The sequence below is a fragment of the Chlorocebus sabaeus genome, chromosome 12 (assembly GCF_047675955.1).
Source record: "Chlorocebus sabaeus isolate Y175 chromosome 12, mChlSab1.0.hap1, whole genome shotgun sequence".
NCBI classification, from domain to species: Eukaryota; Metazoa; Chordata; class Mammalia; order Primates; family Cercopithecidae; genus Chlorocebus; species Chlorocebus sabaeus.
Window position 1 is genome coordinate 79,549,122 of NC_132915.1, and position 23,668 is coordinate 79,572,789.

A 23,668-nucleotide genomic window follows, 5' to 3' on the forward strand; every position below is an offset into this window, starting at 1 on the left:
GCTTCTTCTGCTCCACAAACCTGTGTCCCCAGGGACAGCTGACACATCAGGGGTGGCTGTGAAGGAGACAGCAAGTAGAGTGTGGGAGTGGTACTGCACTGTGCCTTTCCCAGGATTTGATCCTCAACCCAGGAGTACCCTCGCTATTTTCATGTTGCAGTAAGTTTGTAGGTCATGTTCACATTTGGCATGCGAACACAAAATCTGATGGGAGTAGTTGGCTGGAGTACAGTTTTTGAGGTTGAAGAGGTCAAGGAACTTTGAAGGAAGGTTTGCATAAGGCATTCACACAGGCGTTTAAGTCAGTGATATGAGGATGATATAGGCACAAAGAAGAGTTCTTGGAGTGTTGATGAAGGTGGGCAACTGGAAAAGGAGGTGGGAGGGAAAAGTGTATATAATTCACTTGGTTAAAAGGAAGACATTTAAAAGCTTTATCTGAGAATGGAGGTATAACGGGAAGAAGTTGCAACCGGTAGCTAAAAAATGCCTAGCCCAATTGGTTGATCTTTCTAATGATAGAAAGTTTACTACCTGAAAGCCAAGTTATTTCTTATTGGGAGTGACTTACTTAGTTCTCTAGATTAACATATAACAGAAAATGCAACTTGTGAATAACCAGTTGCATTACTTATCTTCCCCCGAGTCCTCTGATACTATAAATTCACAGCTCTCCAGGAGAGTGTATTGCAGAAAATCAAGTTCAATCAATTCCTCAAACATTCCAGACTTCTTTGCACAGCTCTAATGCAAAAAGCTTGAGATATGTCATAGGTCACACGTAGAACACAAGGTGGTCCTAGTCCAGAGGAAAGTGATGATAAGCTGCTGTTCATTTGCTGAGGTCAGGATCCTCTGGTGGCACCTGTGGGCCTCTCTTGATGCTCTGCAGAGCTCAGTTGGTGCTATTGCCTTTCAAACTGAGTCATTCAAGCCGTGAGAATCAGGCTCGATGCCTTTCTCTTATCCACACATTCTGAGTCCTGGCATATTTCTTGATTCTCTTTCCTTTCCATGCCAACTTTCACTGCCCTAATTTAGGATCTCATCGTTGTTTGTCTAAACTATTGCAGCAGCCTTCTCACTAGCTTTCCTGCCTCCAGTCTTGTGTACACTAAAATCCACTATCTACACTGTACGCCAGTACCTTGTGGACATGACATAGAAGCCATAGCATAAGACTGATTGGGAGATATGAGGTCCAACCTCCAGATGATACTTTCCTCTACATCACAATATACCGTCCCAGTTTCCCAGGAGGGAGAAAATCTAAACTACTTGAAATGAGGTAGAACATAAATTACGATTATAGATAAAACCAGCTATGTCAATCTTGAAACATGGTTCTATTTGTTCTGTATGTGTCTCAAAAATTTCAAGGAAGTAAAAATTATAAACTAAGAAAGACTGTGAGTGTCTCCAGTTATGATGGTCTGCTTGTGATTTAGAGGTGAGCTTAGTTAAGCTTCTACATTCAAAGCCACTTAGTCTCATTTCCAGCGTTAGCTCCAGCCTCATCTTTAACCACTTCCTTCAGGACCACTGCATTGCACAACCCTAGGGGGCACTGTCACACTGTATTTTATGTTAATGGTGCCACTGGAATTGAGCAATGCTGTGGTGCTTCTCTGTGCCTCACATCCAAGCAATTGCCAGAAATATGTAGACTTCATCCTACTGATTCTTGTTCCTTGGCCTTTGATTTTGCTGGTCTCTCTTCCATGAGAAAACATTCTCATGACTTTTTTCTAAATTCTTGGACACACAGGCACACAGAGACACACACACACACACACACAGAGACACACACACAGACCCACACACACTCTCTCTCTCTCTTTCTCTCTCTTTCCTGATCAAGTATTAAAGTATAGTCTAAGTATCAGCCACTCCAGTAAGTTTTACCTGTTTCTCTACTCACCCTCATCTCTGTCATCACTAACAACCTTGAATTGCAATTTTAATCATACATGTAATCAGATGATTTTGATTATATAGATTTATTTAAAATATACATTCATATTTATAGATATATAAAAATATACTTATATTTATATTTATAGATATATACATATATGTACTTCCCCCACTCAACCCTGAGTTTCTTAGGGGCATGTCTTATGCATCATTGCAGTCCCATATTCTACTATAGGACCTGACACCATTTTTCCTTTAACCTGGTGCTAACATCCCTCTTGGCAGGTTTCCCAAACTGAAACTGACCCTTTCCCAGAATGAGAGCGACACCATCAACTCCCTTCACTGGAAACCCTGTCCTATCTATAGGGATATGATTTGGTCCTATGGGTTATACATTATACATAATACTTGTTCCCAAACATATTCCCAAAGTCTAGGTTAATTGAGTATTAATACCATAGGTGAGACATTAACAGTCTAGACCACGTTGTATTGCCTCAAATGTAGTTAAGTTCCTTTTCATAGTTTTCTCCAGCATCAAATGAAGAGAAGACAGATTTGCATGTTTTCCTGCATATTGTGCGTGCGTGCGTGTGTGTGTGTGTGTGTGTATATTCACATGGGTCATGTTCTTGATCCCTTAGCTAGCAACATATACACACGAAACAGATAATACTATACAGGCATAAGGCAGTCAGTGCATGCTTAGAGAAAAAAACATTACTATGGAAACCATCAACTGTAATGACTTCGATTTGATTAAAGAAGCATCTAAGAAAGTACAACTTTTTGGGGTCTTGCTCGGGGAATTTTTTCATTATTTTATTCAACAGATATTTATTGAGATCCTACTATGTGATAGGTACTATTGTAGGGAACGTGTGAATAAATAAAATTGAAAAATAAATCCTTGCCCCCTCAGGGCTTACATTCGAATGGATCCTTGATTGTATTTGTAGAAGATGTTCCACTCACATTTTTCCAACAGCTAAATAACATTCTGCGTTGGGAAAAAAGCCCAATTTTCCACTTTCCGAAGGGAGAAATGAGTTTTAACTTTCATATTATCCTCCTCAAAAGAGTTTCCAAAAAAATTTGAGGTCCATCTCTGCCATAGCTGCTTTTAATATTGACACTTATCCCATGCATGGTGGCTCGCGCCTGTAATCACAGCACTTTGGGAGGCCGAGATGGGCGGATCACAAGGTTGGGAGTTCGAGACCAGCCTGACCAACATGGCAAAACCCTGTCTCTACTAAAAATACAAAAATTAGCCAGGCGTGGTGGCAGCACCTGTAATCCCAGCTACTCAGGGGGCTGAGGCAGGAGAATTGCTTATATCCGGGAGGCGGAGGTTGCAGTGAGCCGAGATCGTGCCACTGCAATCCAGCTGGGGCAACAGAGTGAGACTCCATCTCAAAAAAAAATTGACATTTAATATTGTATTAGATGAAAGTATCTAATGATGATATACGTAAGCCTCCCTTCAAAGATACCACCACGTAACCAAATAGCTTCTCCATCCTCATGCGGGATAGCGGAGCTGATAGGATTATCCTGAGTTAAGTATTAATGGCCTTATATCAATTAAACATCACCGATGTCTTCTGGCTCTCAGCTTAACCAATGTGCAGCCTATCCGGGTGACACTGCACTTGCCTCTCTCTAATGTGTGGTTAAGGGGCAGCTATTTTCCTTGGCAAAGTCCCCTTGGTGAGTCCATGGTGTCACTGGGTTATCTCTGAGAGGTCATTGTTCCTCTTCCATCATAGGTCAGACTTGGCAGTGGTGAAAGAAATGTTCTTGCTACATCTGTACACACATAATCATGAGCTGTTCTGAACACATACGTCATTTTGTGGATGTGTGAGTGGATTCTCAAAACAAAAAACAAATAGGTCTTTTCAGCTTTCTGAGCTAGAAGAAAACAATAAGTATGCTGCAACAAAGAGGATGATCCCAGGTCAAGTGCAGAAATTTGTGTTGGCTGTGGGACTAAGTCACCCCCAGGATCCCTCCATCCTCAATAGACTATGATTCCAAGAATTACCCAGAGTCAGAAGCCAATGCTTTCAGTGTCTGGTCTGAGCATGCCCATAAATATATAGAGAAATCAATAGAAAGACTGTGAAGGGGAGAGATCAATTTTGCCCATGTTTAACCAAAGAAAAGACCAATTTACATTTTCCCAACATCCTGTCACAATCTATAGGCCACTTTTACCTAACATCTGCAGAATTACAAGAGACCATTTGAGTGACGATTTCAGAGAGAACTTATTAGTGGTAGAAGAATGAGACATGAAGGCTAACAGTGACTCCGTGATATTAACTCCAGCCCTATAGCCAAGTGGGAAGTCCACAGATTAACAAAACTCCATCCACTATTTATTTACTTGTTGAGACAGGGTCTTGCTCTGTCGTCCAGGCTGGATGACAGTCACGTCAAGTACTCTAGTAATGTCAGGTAGATGAGAAGACTGCTTGTTTTTATATTTTAATTATCAGTCTGATGGTTTGCTTTTGGTTTGTTAATATATTTATATTATAAAGTATTATAAATTTATTTATTTATTGTAACAGGGTCTTGCTCTGTCATCCAAGCTGCAGCATAATGGTTCTATCATAGCTCACTTCAGTCTCAAACTCCTGGACTCAAAAAATCTCCTGCTTCAGCCTCCTGAAGTGCTGGGATTGTAGGCATGAGCCACTGTGCCTGGAACCATACATGATTGAATTACACCCTTTGACTCCCCTCCACCTTACAGAGCTAGATGAACAAATACCTAATTTCAGTTAGAGATATTTCTTTTCTACACGTCTCTAACAGTAACATTATGTACATGATAATGTAAAAAGATAAAACAGTGCATGGTATAAAATGTAAAAAAGTACAGGAAGCTCCATAGGACATAATACTTCCTACTGTAGGAATACAACTGAAATCCACTAATACCAAGTAGATGAGAAGACTGATTGTTTTTATATTTTGATTATCAGTCTAGTAGTTTACTTTCGGTTTGTTAATACATCGGAAGGCTGCTTTGAGCTTAACAGTGGTTGTGCTGGTTTTTATTCCCGTCATCCTCAGATAGACATTTTAAATTATAGTAATATGTCCATTCATCCAACACTGACAAGGAACAAGAATGCCACTTGAACATGGAAATGAATACATTTTCCAAACAACTAAATTTTAGCCTAGTCAAATTGGAAATATTAAGAGCCTAATCTGAATGGAAAATTGCGACAGCCTGTTTGGTTAAACACGGGTGCTGAACATTGTTACTACTTAATGTTCTCGGGAACTACTGAGATATGCAAGGCTGTGTATTCCACTTTTAAACAACCTTCACACATGTTGAAGAATGGTCCAGAACTGACGTTTTGGTGGCTGTTGTTGCCTTGTGTGCATTTTCACAGTTTTCTTCCTTGTAGTGGTTACTGCCTGAAGTATCACTTTTCCTGTTTTTCTCCAACCCCTTCTCATGTGTGTTTCTATTTTTAGTAAACCAGAAAATCATTTAACCAAACATACTAAGTGTTATATCTAGTCATATACAGAGTTTTGTTTGTTTTGAATCAGGGAACACTGAGATTGTGGTGAGAAGTGTGGACCCTCTTCTCTATCCCCTACCTCCTCCCAAGCCATAATTCTGTCTATAATCCCAGCCAGATCCCTGATGCCCATCCATAGCCCCCAGTTTAAGAATTTCTGTTCTAGTATGGATATTCTTTAAAGAACTAAATATAGAACTTCCATTCCATCCAGCAATGCCACTACTCAGTAACTATTTGAGGGAAAATACATCACTATATGAAAAAGACACATGCACACACATGTGTATAGCAGCACAATTCACAATTGCAAAGATATAGAACTAACCTAGGTGCCCATCAACCGAAGAAAATATGGTGTATATATACACCATGAAATACTACTCAACCACAAAAAGGGACAAAATAATGTCTTTTGCAGCAACTTGGATGGAGCTAGAGGCCATTATTCTAAGTGAAGTAACTCAGGAATGGAAAACCAAATATTGTATGTTCTTGCTTATAAGTGGAAGCTCAGCTATCAGGACGCAAAGGCATAAGAATGATATAATGTACTTTGGGAACTTGAGGGGGAAGGTTGGGAGGGAGGTGAGGGATAAAAGACTACATATTGGGTGTAGTGTACACTGGGTGATAGGTGCACTAAAATCTCTGAAATCACCACTAAAGAATTTATCCATGTAACCAAAAACCACCTGTATCCCCAAAACTATTAAAACATTTTTAAGAAAGTGTTTCTATTGTAAAGCTCATGCATTTTACCTATGTGAAATCCCATTAGGTTTTGCTGTACAAGGTAACTTGTTCTTTGATAGATCAAGAGGTTGAACACTTCAGTTCTATTGATGAATTTGACTCTTACTACTATGACTTGAACAAGTTTTTAACTACTCTAAACTTAAGTTTTTTTATCTATAAAATGATGATAATAAATAACTGTCCTATAGGATCATGGCAGGATGAATATAAAACAACATATAGGCAAGGAAGTTGCAAATTTCAGACAAGTAGGACTTAGCCCAAGGTCCATGGACAAGGGATGGGCTGCAGAGCATCAGCAAACGCCCTGATATTCCCAGCAAAATGTAGGTTTGTGCCACCTGTGTGTGTTTCATCAGAAGTTTATGACCTCAAGAGAGTAAGAATAAGTGCTTCTAGCATGGACTTTGTGATGTCATTGTTTGGTTATTTCCCAATTCTAAACTACATTTCAGATAGGAAGAGCTGTTAATTTACTGACTTCCAGGTAGGAGAGGCATTAATATGTACTTGGTGTGCAAAGGGTCCTCAGTGAACTCATCTTAATGAATGAACTATGATTTTATTAACCAGTTAATGAATTAACTATTAGAGAATGTGTACCAATGTATCTGCATAGTCATGTACTCTGCTACTTTGTAGCTGATATGGTCTGGATGTGTGTCCCCTCCAAATCTTATGTTAATATGTGATCACTAGTGTTGGAGGTGGGGCCTAGTGGGAGATATTGGATCATGGAGGTGGATCCCTCATGAACGGCTTAGAGACATTTCCTTGGTGATGAGTGAGTTCTTGCTCCATTAGTTCATGTGATATCTGGTTGTTTAAAAGAGTCTGGGACTGCTACTCTCTCTTGTTCCCTCTCTCTTGCTCCCACTCTCACCATGTGATATACCAGCTCCCCGTTTGCTTTCTACCACAAGTGTCAGCTTCCTGAGACCTCACTAGGAGCAGATGCCAGCATCATGCTTCCTGTACAGTCTGTAGAACTGTGACCCAAAATAAGCCTCTTTTCTTGATAAATTACCCAATCTCAGGTATTCCTTTATAGCAATGCAAATAGACTAACACAGTTAGTGATAACATATAGTTCACAAATGGACTAATGGATATAGATAACTATGCTATATTTACCAAGATAATCTATATTATTTTAAGTAAATAAATAGATTACTTGGGCTAACATTCTTACTTCATTACTGCAAATAAACACATTGGTCTTCTCAGTGTCTTTTACCTGTACTGGTTTCCTTTCTTCAAAGGGATATCATGAAGATAAATAAAGATATAGCTATTAAAATATTTGAAATTTCAGGGAAAATTGCAGTGTAATGTGGATGATGATGAGGATTAGCTAATTAGAGTTATTGTTTATTAAGTATCTACTAAGTACCAGACTCTGTTCTAGGCATTTAATACACTTTGTGTTTAATTTTCAAAACAACCTTTAAAGATAGGTATTATTGCCCTCATTTTATACGTAAAGAAACCTGAGACTTAGGTTAAGTAATAGGTCCAAGTTCACAAAACTAGTAAATGTAAAGCTGGAATTTTAATCAAAGTCTGTTTGACTCTACAGTCTGTTATTTTTTTCCTACAGTTAATATAGCAGAAAATATATTTGTGACTCTTAATAAGGAATAACCCAGCCCTATAAAATGAATTTTTCTTATTTTCCTATTGCATTTGAAAATTGTAATAGTCAGTCTATTAACTTTGAAAAACTTAGGATGTACCTAAAACTCAATTTAACCTTTATATTAAAGTTAAGAAATACCCTTGAAAGGTTTCAGGCAAGGGGATGATATGATCAGATTAGTGTTTCTGGAAGTTTGCTCTGGCTGTAGGGTTGAATGGGTTGGCACGGGATGTGACTGGGGGCAAGGAGACCAAGACGGAGGCTGTTTTAACAATAGCAATGGGGTTGGAGGAAGTGAATGGGCAGGATGACTATTTAGAGGATAGCCTGGATAGAACTTGTTCATTGACTGGATATGGGAGGTCATGATGGTTAGAAATCAAGACAGACACCCAGATTTTTGAGTGAGGACTTATATCCTTTCTGGTATTAGGGAGAGATTTACAGGTGAAAATGACAAGTGCTTCTGGGACAGACTGGGTTTGAGGTATTTGTGAAGATGTTACAATGACCTTTGGGTATCGGTTTTGAAATTTAAGAGCATGACCTGGGCTACAAACTTAGTTTTGGAAGTCAGCATCATATTGGTGGTTAAGCCATAGAAGTAGATGAAATTGCTCAGGAAGGGTATGTATAGTGAGAAGTGAAGAGAGTTTAGGTAAGAATCTGACAGAACACCAAGATTTAAGAGACAAGTAGACGGCATAGCTAGAGGTGTGGTACTGTATTGTCACAGAAGACTCTTTCAAGATGGAAGGGATGACCCTAAATACTTACCCAAAGAGAACATATCTATTCACATAAAGACCTGTACATGAATGTTTATAGCAGTTTTATTTCATAATTGCCATAAACTGAAAACAACAAATATCCCTCAAGTGGTGAATGGATAGACAAGTTGTGGTGCATCTGTACAACTGAAAGCTATACTTATCAACGAAAAGGACCTACCCACCTATACACACAACATGGATGGATCTCAAAAGCATTTGCAATGTGAAAGAAATTGAACATGAAAGGCTATATACTGTCTGATACCATTTATATGATATTCTAGAAAAAGCAAAATCTCTGAGAACACAGATGAGACCAGTGGTTGCCAGAGGCTGGAGGTAGGAGGAGTGGATCGACTATGAAGGGACTTAAAAGAACTGTTTGGGGGTGATGGTCATATAATATATTGACTATGGTGGCAGTTACGTGATTGCATAATGTATCTAAACTCATAGGCCTGTACACCTACAAACGGTGAATTCCACTGCATATAAATTATACCTGAATAAACCTGACTTCAAGTAAAAAACCAAAAACAAAAGGGAGCTGTTAAAATGTTCAACACAGCTTAAAAATGACATAAGAAGAGGACTGAGATATGTCCATTTGGCATTGGGGACTTTACAGGGAGCAGTGGCAATGGCATGGGGAAGGCAGAAGCCAGAATGCTAACCATTGAGGAGAATGGCAAAGATTACTGGTTGTCTGTCCCCCATACCCATTTTCCCCTTCTTACATGGGAATGGAGGCCTCAACTTTTGGATAGGCTCATGACTATGCAGAGTAAAGACTGCTTTGTCTAGTCTCCCTGGAAACTGAATGTAGCCATATGACTGAATTCTGGCCAAAGAGATGTAAGTGTCCTGAGGCAGCTTCTGGGAGCCTTTCTTAAGAGGCAGTTGGCGTGCTTCCTTTACTTATTTTTCTTTCCTTTTTCCACATTTATGTTGGCTGGAATGCAGACATAAGGGCTAGAGCCAGAGCAGCCAACTTGGACTGTGGAACAATTTAGGAAAGGAGACCACATATGATAGAGCAACGTTTTGTAGGAGCCTGCATCTCTTTGCTCTTTCAGGAGTCGAGCTCATAAACTGGCCCAGGACAGCTTATCTCTGATCTTTTAAAAGACAGAAAAGCACATCTTTTTCCTGTTTAAGCCTCTTAATTATTCACACATGAACTTAATCCTATATGCAACTGGACAGGGACATGGATTGGGGGGAGGGTTTTATGATCTCCAAATTCACATCCAATTTCTCTGTGAAGGGATACCTGGAGTTGATCCAGAATCTCCTTCCACAAAACAGCTTTTTGAATCTTCATTGGGTTTGACTTTGCAGCTCACTCTCCAGAGGAAAAGGAGGAGCAGTGAATCCACTGAGAACATTTTGCACTGTTCTCTTTCCAGCCCCTTGACATATGGAGCTGTCTCTCATCTAGTCACCATACAGGCTGTTGGCTGGCCAGAAAGCCCTAGCCCTGTGGCTTGCATATCTGAGTCCTCTCCCCTTTCAATCCCAGTCCCTCAGGAAAGCTTTCCCTGAACATCTACCTACGCACATCCACTCTTCTTTTATTCTCCATCAAAGCATTTTTTAAAAGCACATCTTTAGTAAGACATAATTCATAGACCACAAAATTCACCGAGAGTGTATAATTCAATAGCTTTCAGTATGTTCAGTTGCACAATCATCACTAGAAATTAATTCTAGAACATTCATCACAGCATCTTATTACTTAATTTTTATAGCAATATTTTCGGCCTGTGACGATATGTTTATTTTTGTCTTTGTCTGTGCTTTGCCCTTCTACTTTAACCCGTGAGCTCCTGCAGGGCAGGGACTGTGATGGCTATGCCTATGCTTGCTGCTGCGTTTTCAGCACCTGGCAAACACCAACTCACAAAGGGACCCAGCTGCAAGATACAAGAAAAGCCTGAAGCTGTCCCATCGACTCTTCATTGTAGCAGGTGCAGGACACCTGGATGAGAACTAGGTTCTTGCTCTGGAAACCGTTAGTAGAGGATTCTCAGAGGGGGTGGAGGCAGGGAATACGTACTCCAGGTGGCTTATTACTGCGGGGCCGGGGCCGTGGTAATTTGGGAAAACATAGTCAATATAGCTATTGTTTTCAAATAACAGACTAGGGAAACTGACCCTGGACAATATCTCCCTGGCAGGCGGGAACACGCAGAATTTGGAGTGAAACGGAAAGGGGCATGGGGTCACCAAGGTGATGAAACGCCGCATTAAGGCGCTGCAAGACAGCTGGAGTTTTGCTTGGGAAACTCACAGGGATCTCGCCGGGCCGGCACAATGGCGTTTCCGAACCCATGCCCAGCCCACTGGGGGCAGTCCTTGCTGCTTGCAGAGGCCAGACGCTTCTTGCAACTTCTAAGCGGCGAGAGCTGCCACCTTGCCAATGACTCACTCGTTTCCCTATGCCCTTTGGGCTGTGCCACCCGCCGCAGCCTCTCTGCTCCCCCACCCACCCTTCTACCCAGGCTCCGCGCCGCGCCGCCAGTCCCAGGGGAGCCGCCAGCGCACCTGGCGCCTAGGGCGCGCAGCGCTGCTCGCTGGTGGCCACCTCACCCGACGCGCAGCTGCCAGCGCGCTCCCTCCCTGAAACCCTGAAGTGGGGTGGCTTGTCTAGCGCCCAGTGAACAACATTATCCAATTGCTTCCCGTTTTATTCGCAGGCTGGGAGCTGAGAGAGCCTGAGCATTCACTTTCAACCCTCCAGGGGAGGAGGGGGTGCGGGCGGGGAGGGGAGACGACTCCCAGCTCCACCTCGCGCTCAGCGCGGCCAGAGCACTCGGCTCCGGGAGAGGCGAGCAGCGCCTGTGAGCCCCGCAGCAGCGCGCCCGGCCGCCGAGCCCAGCGATGGAGTGAGTATCCCCGCGCCGCGCCGGCCGCTGCCCTCCTCTCGGCATGTTGCCATGGTGACCGCGGCAGCAGGCAGATCCCGCTCGGGTCCACGTCCAGGATGGGTGTTTAATTTCAGCCCCATGTGTACGCCTGGTGTTTCTATAGCAGCCGCCGCGGCGGCAGGAGGCAAGGGGTAGGAACCCCGGGTGGCGTGGTTTTTGCGGCTGCCCCTTGGCCAGCAGTGCCTGGGGGGCGAGTGAGGGGAGTAGATGATGTTGCTAAGGACGGAGGCACGTTCTAGGCTTTCCCATCCCTGCCCCAAGCTTCCGCTTATCGGGGAGTTGGCCGCAATAGCCATGACTTCCGATTCCTAACCATGTCAGCATTATTGGACTGCAGTTAAAAAAAGAGGGAGGGGGTCACTGCGGATCGGAAGCAAACGCGGTTCGGTGTGAAGCGTGTAATGGAAGGATGATGAGTTAGTGGTAGTATGAGCCAGGGCTGCAATGTCCTGGCTACTAGAAACCATCAGAAGACCCAAAAGAATTGATTTGTTCCTGGGGTATTGGAGAAATAAGACAGAAACATATTGGCGGCAGCCCAGAGTGGAATTACAACGTTTGGCACCGTGGACACGGCATGGATGGGTGGGGAAGAGAGGGCATGAAGACAAGAGAGGCGTTAACCAGAAGAGGCATAATAAAGGGCTCCGGTTGTGGGTCTGGTCTCGGATGCCTCTTTTCTCTGTGTTTGCATCCCTGCACTGCTTTTTGGACACTCTCTCGAGCTGCTGCCGCAGCAGGGCCGTTCTGACAGGCGACAGCCAGCCGCTCCAAGGAAGGGTCATTTTTTGAGCCAGCTATTAGATCCTACTCACTTGGTCAGCTTCTCCTCTTCCGTTCTCTTCCCACACTACTCCTTGACATTGAGGCCGTCTGAAATCATATTTCAAGTTAGAGATAAAGTCATGTTTTCAGACATCAAGACCTTCATGCCAAACCCAAGAAACCCTAGATGCAGCCTTTATCCCTCTGCATATCTGATTGTGTAGGTGCAATTTAATCCTCAGGAAGGCTGCTAAAGCAGAAGTGAGAGATGGTGTGGCATTGTAGGAGTCAGGAGTCATGGATTTCAGGCCCCACCTAGCCTGATACTGGTGTTATTGATTTTCTACTCCAGTAATTGAATGTCTCTGAGCCTCAGTTTCCGTATCTCTGCAATGGAAACAAAGATGTTCCTTACTCACTTTGAAGCATTGTTGAGAGGATCATGTAATATTTGTATCTCTTCCAAAGGGCTTTGTAAATTGTAAGATATGTACAAATTTAAGGAATAGTGTCACGATTAAGAGCTGGGCTCTGGAGTCAGATTGGCTGGTCTGGGCCTTCTGACACTTTGCTGAATGACATTAATCTCCCTGGGCCTCATTTTTCCCATCTGGAAAATGGGAATAATAATAGTAACTATTTCATGTACTTTTTGTGAACATTAAAGAAGTTAATGCATGTAAGTTGATACATATACATATAAGGTTCTTAGAGCCTGGCATAAAGTAAGCTCAATCAATATCATCTATTAGCTATGAATATTATCTATTATTATTAGGTTGATGCAACAATAATTGCAATTTTTGCCATTACTTTCAGTGGCAAAACCCCAAAATTACTGTTGCACCAGCCTAATACTACAGTCTACAGCATTTCATGGGATTTCGGATTGGCACCAAGCTATTTTTTGTTTTAGACAGGGTCTCACTCTGTCACCCAGCCTGGAGTGCAATGGTGCTGTCATGGCTCACTGCAGTGTTGACTTTCTAGGCTCAAACAATCCTCCCACCTCAGCCTCCTGATGGGACTACAGGCATGTACAACCATGCCCAGCTAATTTTTAATTTTTCATAGAGACAGGATTGCCCTATGTTGCTCAGGCTAGTCTTGAACTCCTGGGCTCAAGCAATCCCCCTGCCCCGGCGTTGCTGGGGATTAGGTGTGAGCCACCACGCTCAGTCTTTTTTTTAATTTATAAAGAAATACATGGTGTGGTGGTTCATGGCTGCAAGCTCAGTGCTTTCAGGACAGAGGTGGTAGGAACTCTTGATGAGCCCAGGAGTTCGAGGATGCACTGAACTATAATTGCATCACTGCACTGGGTGACAGAGCAAAACCTCGTCTCAAAAAAAGAAAGAAAGAAGGAAAGAAAGAAGGAAGGAAGGGAGGGAGGGAGGGAAGGAGGGACGGAGGGAGGGAGGAAGGAAGGAGGGAAAGGAGGGAAGGAAGGGAGGAAGGGAGGGAAAGGAGGGAAGGAAGGGAGGAAGGGAGGGAAGGAAGCAAGGAAGGGAAAGACAATGCCTGAAGGGCAATTGAAAATAACATAATTCCGAAGATACCACTGTAGATGTGAGAACCAGCAAGAAGCCACAGCAGGCTTGGGTATACAGAGCAGATTCGGCCTGATGCACACTTTATTCTTGTTCTTCACTGTCATTTTCTTAGACATGGAGACTGTCCTTTACAAGAGACAGAACATAGATCTAGTCATCTCACGGGGTAGGGCTAAATGAGAGCCTGCTTGTTTGCCAGGGCAGCAACTTTCATCTTTATGTTCTTGTATGAATAATCTAATGTTTGATGCATTTCTCCCAGACTTAGCACTTGGGTGCTCAATAACTGGAACAGCACACAGGACTGGTAAGTTTACAAAGGTCCTCAGCTCTTTCCCACATTCCCTCTGAGTCCTCTGGCTAAGGTTTCCTTCCAGGTGTGCTAAGTTCACACCTGGAACTCCTTGTGAACAAAGACCTTCCTCATCACATTCTTCTGGCTCCACAGGATCCAAATTGCTGCCTCAATTAGCCTCCTTCTCCCTAATCAACTTGGCCTCGGCTTTCCCATTCCCAAGTGACATTCCAAAGTTCTCACTTCTTGGTTAACCTTTCCAATTTCCAACTCTGTTTTCTGCCCTAATTCCTTGGCTTCCTTAATGTATTAGGCCATTCCTGCATTGTTATAAAGAAATACTTGAGACTGGGTAATTTATAAAGAAAAGAGTTTTAATTGGCTGATGATTCTGCAGGCTGTATAGAAAGTGTGGTACAGGAGTCAGCTCAGCTTCCAGTGAGTCCTCAGGAAGCTTTCAGTCATGGAGAAAGGTGAAGCAGAAGCCTGGCAAGTTGTATGGTGGGAGCAGGAGCAAGAGCAGGGTGGGGGTGGGGGTGGGGGGGGCAGTGTCACAGATTTTAAACAACCAGATCTCAGGAGAACTTACTCACTATTGCGAGTGAGCACCAAGGCCCCATCCCCAGGATTCACCCCCAGGACTGAAACACCTCCCACCAGACCCCATGTACAACTCTGGGGATTAAATCTCAATGTGATACCTGGAGGGGGACATCCAATCTACATCACTTGATATAATGAGCTTTTTCATCTCTCTTTTTTCCTTTTTAGAATATCACCTTTTCCTGTCCCTCCTTGGGTCTCACAACATTTCCCTTGTACCAAATACTGCCCCTTCCCTTCAATCTAAACACTACTCAAATTTCATCCCAGGTAGGAAAGCCCACTTTGAATATGAGTGAAATAGGGACTCCATTCCCCTTACTTTCTGTAACCAACTTATAGTTATAAACATTTATTAAAAGAGGGAATAAAATTCAGTTCTTTTATGTTTTATTTTAACCGACAAATATTTGTTGAGATATTTGTTGGCTCACTGGTCAAAAAAACAGTCATGATTCTCATTGTCTGATGAGAGATAGATGTTAAATCAGTAAACACATGTGTGTGTATACTGATTAAATTTCTCCTTAGAAAGGGGTTTTTCTTTTCTATCACATTGTCAGGCTGCAAATTTTCTGAACTTTTATGCTTTGCTTGCCTTATAAAACTGAATGCCTTTAGCAGCACCCAAGTTACCTCTTGAATGTGTTGCTGCTTAGAAATTTCTTCCACCACATGGCCTAAATCATCTCTCTCAAGTTCAAAGTTCCATAAATCTCTAGGGCAAGGGAAAAATGCTGCCAGTTTCTTTGCTAAAACATAAAAAGAGTCACCTTTGCTCCAGTTCCTAACAAATTTTTCATTTCCATCTGAGACCTCCTCAGCCTGGATTTCATTGTCCATATCATTATCAGCATTTTGGTCAAGGACATTCAGCAAGTCTCTAGGGAGTTCCAAACTTTCCCACATTTTCCTATCTTCTTCTGAACCCTCCGAACTGTTTCAACCTCTGCCTGTTACCCAATTTCAAAGTTGCTTCCACATTTTCAACTATTTTTTTAAGTAGCACCCCACTCTAGTGGCACCAATGTACTGTATTAGTCCATTTTCATGCTGCTGATTAAGACATACCTGAGACTGGGCAGTTTACAAAGGAAAGTGGTTTAATGGCAAACTTACAGTTCCAAGTGACTGGAGAAGCCTCAAAATCATGGCAGAAGGCAAGGAGGAGCAAGTCACATCTTATGTGGATGTCAGCAGGCAGAAAGAGAGTTTGTGCAGAGAAACTTCCATTTTAAAAACCACCAGGTCTCATGAGACCCATTCACTATCATGAGACCAGCACATGAAAGGCCTGCCCCCATGATTCAATCATCTCCCACTAGGTGCCTTCCACAATGCATGGGAATTGTGGGAGCTACAAGACAAGATTTGGGTGGGGACACATTTAGCAAGAAAAATGATTCAACCTCACAAAGTATCCATAATCACACATAGACTAAACCGTAAGCTCCTTGAAGACAGGGTAAGGGATATTTTCATCACCATTTATCCCAAGTACCTATCACAGTGCTTCGTACATAGAAAGTATTCAATAAATATTTGCTAACTAAATGAGTTACTGGATGAATGAATGAAGGCATATGTTAAGAACCTGAATTTATCTGTAACTTTATGTCCCTAATGCACTTATCCTTTCAAACCATATCACCAAGGTTCCCAATTTAAAATGAAACTTAGTGAAAATCAGGAAACATAGTCATTTTTTCACAAGCATTATTGGTTTTAGTAAAATGAGAGCTTCTTAGTTTAAATAAGAAAAAAAAAAAAAACAGCCATAAAAGAGAATGAAATAATGTCCTTTGCAGCAGTGTGGATGGAGCTGGATGCCATTATCCTAAGTGAGCTAATTCAGAAACAGAAGGCCAAATATTGCATGTTCTCATTTATAAGTGAGAGCTAAAGATGAAAATAATAGACACTGGGGACCTCAAAACGGGGAGGGTGGGAAGGGACAAGGGTTGAAAAATTACATATTGGGGACAGTGTTCACTGTTTGGGTAATGGGTACATTAGAAGTCCAGTCCCCACCAGTATGCAATATACCCATGTAACAAACTTGCACATGTACTCCCCTGAATCTAAAATAAAATAAAATTACCAAGGGTCTATCTTGGAAAAGAAGAAAGGTCTAATTTCCACCTTAAGAGACTAGAAGAGCAAACTAAATCCAAAGCAAGCAGAAAAAGAAATGAAAGAAAGAAAAATCTAGGTAATAAACAAGAAAAGAGGGTATTAGCTGATTGAAGTTAAAATTTTTTTAGTGACATGCTCTGTACTGGATAGAGCAGAGAAGACCTACTGGAAAACCAGAAGGTGGGGTTGGTGTCATGTTCCATACCATGTCAGTGTTCTTGTGTGGTACACGAAACATCAGGCAAGGGCAGGTACATGCTGCCCTCCTGGGTGGGTTGGGTATGAGTTCCATGTGTTTGCAGGAATGTACTTTGACACCTGCAGTTATTAATTTGATGCCACACCTACAGATTTTGCCCCACACTTCTCTGGAATGGTCTTCAAAACAGTATGGGATCAAAAAAGCACAAATAATATAACACAAGAATCTAAGTTGTTGCCATCCCTGTAAGCCCTGGGGCGCTGACAATGTGGGTGTCAGCCTCGGATCAGAAGTGGCATTCCCCATCAGCAGTCAGATGCCTGTTCTCACATGGACTTAGGCTTATAACATCCAGGGTTGATCATAAAACATCTATAGTTTGATTTTGCAAATGAACAAATCTGGCTTCATGGAAGAGTAAGTGCGGTAGGGACACTGAGTTACAGATAACTTCAGGTTCTTAACATATGCCTTCATTCATTCATCTAGTAACTCATTTAGTTAGCAAATATTTATTGAACACTTTCTATGTACAAAGCACTGTGATAGGTACTTGGGATGAACGGTGATGAAAATACCCCTTACCCTGTCTTCAAGGAGCTTACGGTTTAGTCTATGTGTGATTATGGATACTTTGTGAGGTTGAACTATGTTTCTTGCTAAATCCATTTTCTGATGACACAAAATGTGGCATTTTGTGGGTTCAGCTTATGGAGGGCATCAAATAAATGTGTTTAGAAATGTGTAAGACTTTTAGAAGATAATTTCTGTGATGAAAGTAATGTATGCTTTTTAAAAATTTGAATATTATAGAAGTTTATGAAGTAAATATCCCCATTTTCCATTCTCTCCCTCATATCTCAGTTCCTAGGGGTGATTACCATGAACACTTGGGAAGCTTCTTTCCAGATATTTTCCATGCAAACATTATACAGTTGGAATCACTTATATATATAGGTTTAAATATTTATTTTACATAAATGAAATCATACCACATATGTTGTTCTGCAGCTTGCTTTTTCCACTTCATATTATATTCTGTGTACTTTTACATATCAATATATGTTAGCATGTATAGCTCAGTGGTAGAGCACATGCTTTGAATATCAATATGTATACATCTACTTCATTCGATTTATAAAACTGCTTAGTATTTACTTTTGGAATATCATTAACCAGTTCTTTATGATGAAGAGTTAGACTTGTTTCCACTTTTTGCTAATATTTTCAATACTGCAATGAACATCCTTGTCCACACTGCAAATGAGTCTGCATACAATTTTCTTAGAAATGAAATTACTTAATCCAGTCTGTCACTGATGGACATTTGGGTTGATTCCAAGTCTTTGCTATTGTGAATAGTGCCGCAATAAACATACGTGTGCATGTGTCTTTATAGCAGCATGATTTAGAATCCTTTGGGTATATACCCAGTAATGGGATGGCTGGGTCATATGGTACATCTAGTTCTAGATCCTTGAGGAATCGCCATACTGTTTTCCATAATGGTTGAACTAGTTTACAATCCCACCAACAGTGTAAAAGTGTTCCTATTTCTCCACATCCTCTCCAGCACCTGTTGTTTCCTGACTTTTGAATGATTGTCATTCTAACTGGTGTGAGATGGTATCTCATTGTGGTTTTGATTTGCATTTCTCTGATGGCCAGTGATGACGCGCATTTTTTCATGTGTCTGTTGGCTGTATGCATGTCTTCTTTTGAGAAATGTCTGTTCATATCCTTTGCCCACTTTTTGATGGGGTTGTTTGTTTTTTTCTTGTGGCACATATACACCATGGAATACTATGCAGCCATAAAAAAGGATGAGTTTGTGTCCTTTGTAGGGACATGGATGCAGCTGGAAACCATCATTCTTAGCAAACTATCACAAGAACAGAAAACCAAACACCGCATGTTCTCACTCATAGGTGGGAACTGAACAATGAGATCACTTGGACTCGGGAAGGGGAACATCACACACTGGGGCCTATCATGGGGAGGGGGGAGGGGGGAGGGGGGAGGGATTGCACTGGGAGTTATACCTGATGTAAATGACGAGTTGATGGGTGCTGACGAGTTGATGGCTGTAGCACACCAACATGGCACAAGTATACATATGTAACAAACCTGCACGTTATGCACATGTACCCTAGAACTCAAAGTATAATAATAAAAAAAAATTAAAAAAAAAAAAGAAATGAAATTACTTGGTGAGTGAATACACACATTGTAAATTTTGCTAGATATTGCCCAGGTGCCCCCAAAAGTGTTGTATCCCTTTACATTGCCATCCATCATGTTTGAGAGCCCCTGTTTCCCCAAATCCTTGACAATGCTAGCCACATTATATATTCATATTTGAATATTTATGTTTGACTAGTCTAACTTGAAGTACATCATCACTGTCATTGGCCATGGTCTATGCTCTTGCTCTCTCTACTTGTCACTTTCTCAGAGAGCCCTAGTAAGCCACAAGGTGCAAATGTTCAGAAGATGGTGAAAATCACTTACAATGACTAAGCTTAAAATATCTCATTGACTTTTAACAGTGATCAAGTGATTGTTTTACAGTTTGTCAAATGTAGACTTTATTGATAGATTTCTTACTTTTAAAGTTGAGGAAATGAGCGCACATCACTTAGCCCCCCTTTTACCATTTGTTGCAATTATAGTGTGATATAGTTTGGCTCTGTGTCCCCACCCAAATCTCATCTTGAACTGTAGTCCCCATGTGTTCAGGAAGGGACCTGGTGGGAGGTGACTGGATTATGGGGATGGTTTCCTCCATGCTGTTCTCATGATAGTGAGTGAGTTCTCACAAGATGTGATAGTTTAAAAGTGACAGTTTCCCCTGCTCTTTCTCTGTCTCCTGCTGCCATGTAAGACATGCCTGCTTCCCCTTCCGCCATGATTGTAAGTTTCCTAAGGCCTTTCCAACCATGCAGAACTGTGAGTCAATAAAACCTCTTTGTTTACAAATTACCTAGTCTCAGGTAGTATCTTTATAGTAGTATGAAAATGGACTAATACATAGTGTTAGTTTTATGTTTTCAAAGTTTTTAGCATTTGCAAATTTGAACAGAATTCCCTTAGTTCATTCAATCAACAGATAAATCTTTTTGAGGGCCCTTTTCATCCCAGGTACTGCTCCAAGCACTGAGAACACAGCAGTAAATTGTCAAAGAGCAGATGAGCTTATATTATGTTAGAGGAGACAGACAATACATATATTACATATATACTTTGTCAGGCAGCAATACATGTTAAAAAAATAAAGCACATTAGGAGACTGGAGAGTGATGGGAGGGTTATTTTTGATAGTGTCATCAGGGAACAGGTTTCTGAAGTCACGAGTTTGGACAGAGACTTGAACAAGGTGAGGGGGTGAGACATGCAGAAGAAGGAACAGCAGTTGCAAAGTTCCTGAGGCAGGGCCATGCTTTGTGGCCTGAGTGTTAGTCTTGGATCTAAATGCAGTCAGAACACCACTAGTCCTTTCATCAATGACCTCCTCTTTTTTGAGCATCTTACAGGTTGATTTAGTGTTTAGTTAAAAGGGTTTGTTTTCAAACAGGGCCAAAGTGTTTTAAATTCTAAATGCCTGTTGGTTGTTTCTATGAACAAATGAATGTGTATAAAATTATAGAATCATGTTTTTTTACCCCTCATAATTCTCTAAGATGTCATTCCATTGTGTTCTGGCTTTGACCCTTGCTCTGGAAAAGTCTGAGCTAGACTGACTATTTCTTCTTTGTAGATGGCTTGCCCGGTCCCATCCCTCCCACTCCTGCAATATTTTTTTTGACTTTGATGCTGATCAAGTTATTTTTAAACACTGAAAGTTTGGTAACTTCTTTTTGATATTTCTCACTGTAAGTCATTGTGTTTTTTTTTTTTTTTTTCTGGAAAATGGTAGTTCCTTTGATCTGAAGAGTCATACTTTCCTTTATTTTTTTGTAAAGATATTTTCATTGTGGCTTTCAAATGCAGAACGTATTTGTTCTGTTATCTACTACAGGGACATCTATTACCTATTGCCCTCCATAACTATTAATTCTGAACATTTTTCATTTTTTCCTGATGTTCCTATGAGTTTCCTTACATTTAAAAGTCTGTTGTATAGATAGTTGACTCTCTTGTTAAGCAACAGTTTCTAAGTAGGCTTCACTTCTGAAATGGTTTTATGGTTGTCTTCAATTTATTTTCTGGCTTGGCTAGCTCATTTTGCACTTATTTTTAAAAAAGAGTTCATGTATTCAATTTTTTGAATGTATGGAGAATAATTTATCAGAAACTTATCTGTATTTCTTGGGCTATTTTTCTGAACTGTATTTATCTGCCATTTGCTGATAAGTCTTTCCTTTATATAAAAATAATAACTATGCATATAGAATCTATGCATGTTAATGGCTTTGCATTTATTATCCATTTCCAAATAGAGGTAATTCTATCCAAACCTACTATTTGCTCAAGAATAGGTAGAGGGGATGGAGACAGTGATTTGGGGGAGACATTAGCTTTAGATTGGATATTTTTTCTCATAAAAAATTCTTACAACTCTGCAATGTCTTCTGTTCAAAAAGTTGTGTAGCAAGTGAGCAGATCATTCAGACAGATCACATATCCCAACTTACTGAGTGTGTGTGAGTTGCGGGAGGGTAGACAGATATTTGGTGCTTTACCACTACTTGTTGACTTGGTTTAGCATTTATGAAGAGTGGCAGGGCAAGTCAACTACAAAGGGAATTGCTCTTTTCCTTCTATTTTCCTACATCTCTTGCCTCGAGATTATTTCTCCATGTTAAGGTTTTCAGTTTTGCAGATAATAAACATGAAGGATTCACACAGTACTCCCATTGACTCCCATCGGTGTCACTTTCTCCATCAGTTCACTCTGGTAGGGAACCAGCCCCTTCACACAGATGTCCCCCACTTTTTGCCAGTTCTCACCACCCAGTGTTGGGCCTTTCTGTACTCTCTCCTTACGTAGAGAGATATTTGAGAGCCAGTTAAGATCTGTGGAGAACTATATCACCTTTTAGGGTTGTCCACTGATTTAATAAAAGTTATACTCTGTTTGACAAATAATTCTTATAGCCTGTGATCTGAGAATTGTAGCTCTTTGCTAGTTTCATAGATCAATTTTTTCATTTCTTTATTTGTTTTTTAGAGTTGAAGTCTTGCTCTGTCACCTAGGCTGGAGCATAGTGGTACAATCGTAGCTCACTGCAGCCTTGAATTCCTGGGCTCAAGAGATCTTGCTGCAGGGCCCCAAATAGCTGGGACTGTAGGCACACACCATCATGCCTGGCTAATTTTTAAATTATTTTCATTTTTAGTAGAGACAGGCTCTCACTTTGTTGTCCAAGTTGGTCTCAAATTCCTGGGTCTTAAGCAATCCTCCCACTTCAGCATTCCAAACTGCTGGGATTATAGATGTGAGCCACCATACCTAGCCTCACAGTAGATAAAATTTTCTTTCCAATTTTTCCTTCTTTTAATTCATTTCAGCAGCTTTGAGGGAGATACAGAGAAGACTTTACCACATCTTTAAGTTAATTAATCAATGAATCTTGTGTTTCTATGAAAATAATATTGTAACTACCAAATGTCATTGTATTAAAAATCTGTTGTTATTATATATCTTTATTCTCTCTTAATTCTTAGGAATGTGTATGGCAAAAAAAAAATTTCATGGATGAGATTTTAAATAATTTGCAGTATTTTGGAAAGGGTGTACCTGGTGATGTTCTCCATCTCATCCTTCAAATCCATTTTCTACCCTTCCCCGCCTGTGTACCTCATGAGGCTGTGCTTTGTGCCCTATGAGGCTGACCTCTATGGACTCCCTCAGCTTGCCTCTCTTACTCTTTGACTTCCTGTTGAGTTGGATCAATGGAAGGCACCAGCAGGAGAACCATGGATGGGAGAAGAGTGAGGTCAGTGAACGGTTTAATCTATGGTTTCTCTTCCTACAGGGCAGTGGGTTGGCCAGGGCATCTTTCCTCTTTTGAAGGCCATAGCAGCCCCTCCTACAGCTACAGCTACAGGTCTCTCCCACTGCTGGTAACCACTTCCTTCCTTTGCTCCTCTGGGACTTGATGTGGTGATGGCTCCCTCATCACTTTGTTAGCCCCTGGGTGCTTCACCATTGCTGTGGGTTACTGTCAGCTCTGCCTTTGCCTTTGTAAAGCAGTCTCTTTATTAAGCTTATTTCAGTTATCCAGTTGGAGTATGCCATCTGCTTCCAGCTGGGATCCTAGCTCACACAGCATATGAAGGATAGAAGCACTGAAAGTCTTACGAGAACACGTCTTATTACTGGGATGGAATCTGGTGATTTCTGTTTGTTCATACATTCTGATCATTGGACCTCAAGGCTCCAATATAGGGAACATATATTGAGTGTTGTTATGTGCATACTCAAACATTTGAGAAGGAGACAATCCTATTCCACAGATATCAAAGTGCTCATTTACTTCCCATTGAAAAATGTCATTTTCTTATACATGATGTATAATAAATATTCCCCAAAT

General features: G+C 41.2%; 1 protein-coding gene across 5 annotated transcripts in view; it reads left to right on the forward strand.

The window, feature by feature from the left end:
* The first annotated feature begins 11,455 nt into the window (after positions 1 to 11,455).
* PALM2AKAP2 (PALM2 and AKAP2 fusion) overlaps positions 11,456 to 23,668 on the forward strand; it is a 550,991-nt gene continuing 538,778 nt past the window's right edge. For 2 of the 5 annotated variants that reach the window (XM_073021829.1, XM_073021830.1), the window contains exon 1: positions 11,520 to 11,536. In XM_073021829.1, the coding sequence (XP_072877930.1) occupies positions 11,532 to 11,536 (5 nt within the window). In that variant the 5' untranslated portion in view covers positions 11,520 to 11,531. Of the gene's footprint in view, positions 11,537 to 23,668 lie in introns of all 5 variants that reach the window. The other 3 variants (XM_073021828.1, XM_007968463.3, XM_007968462.3) reach the window with 3 other exon arrangements.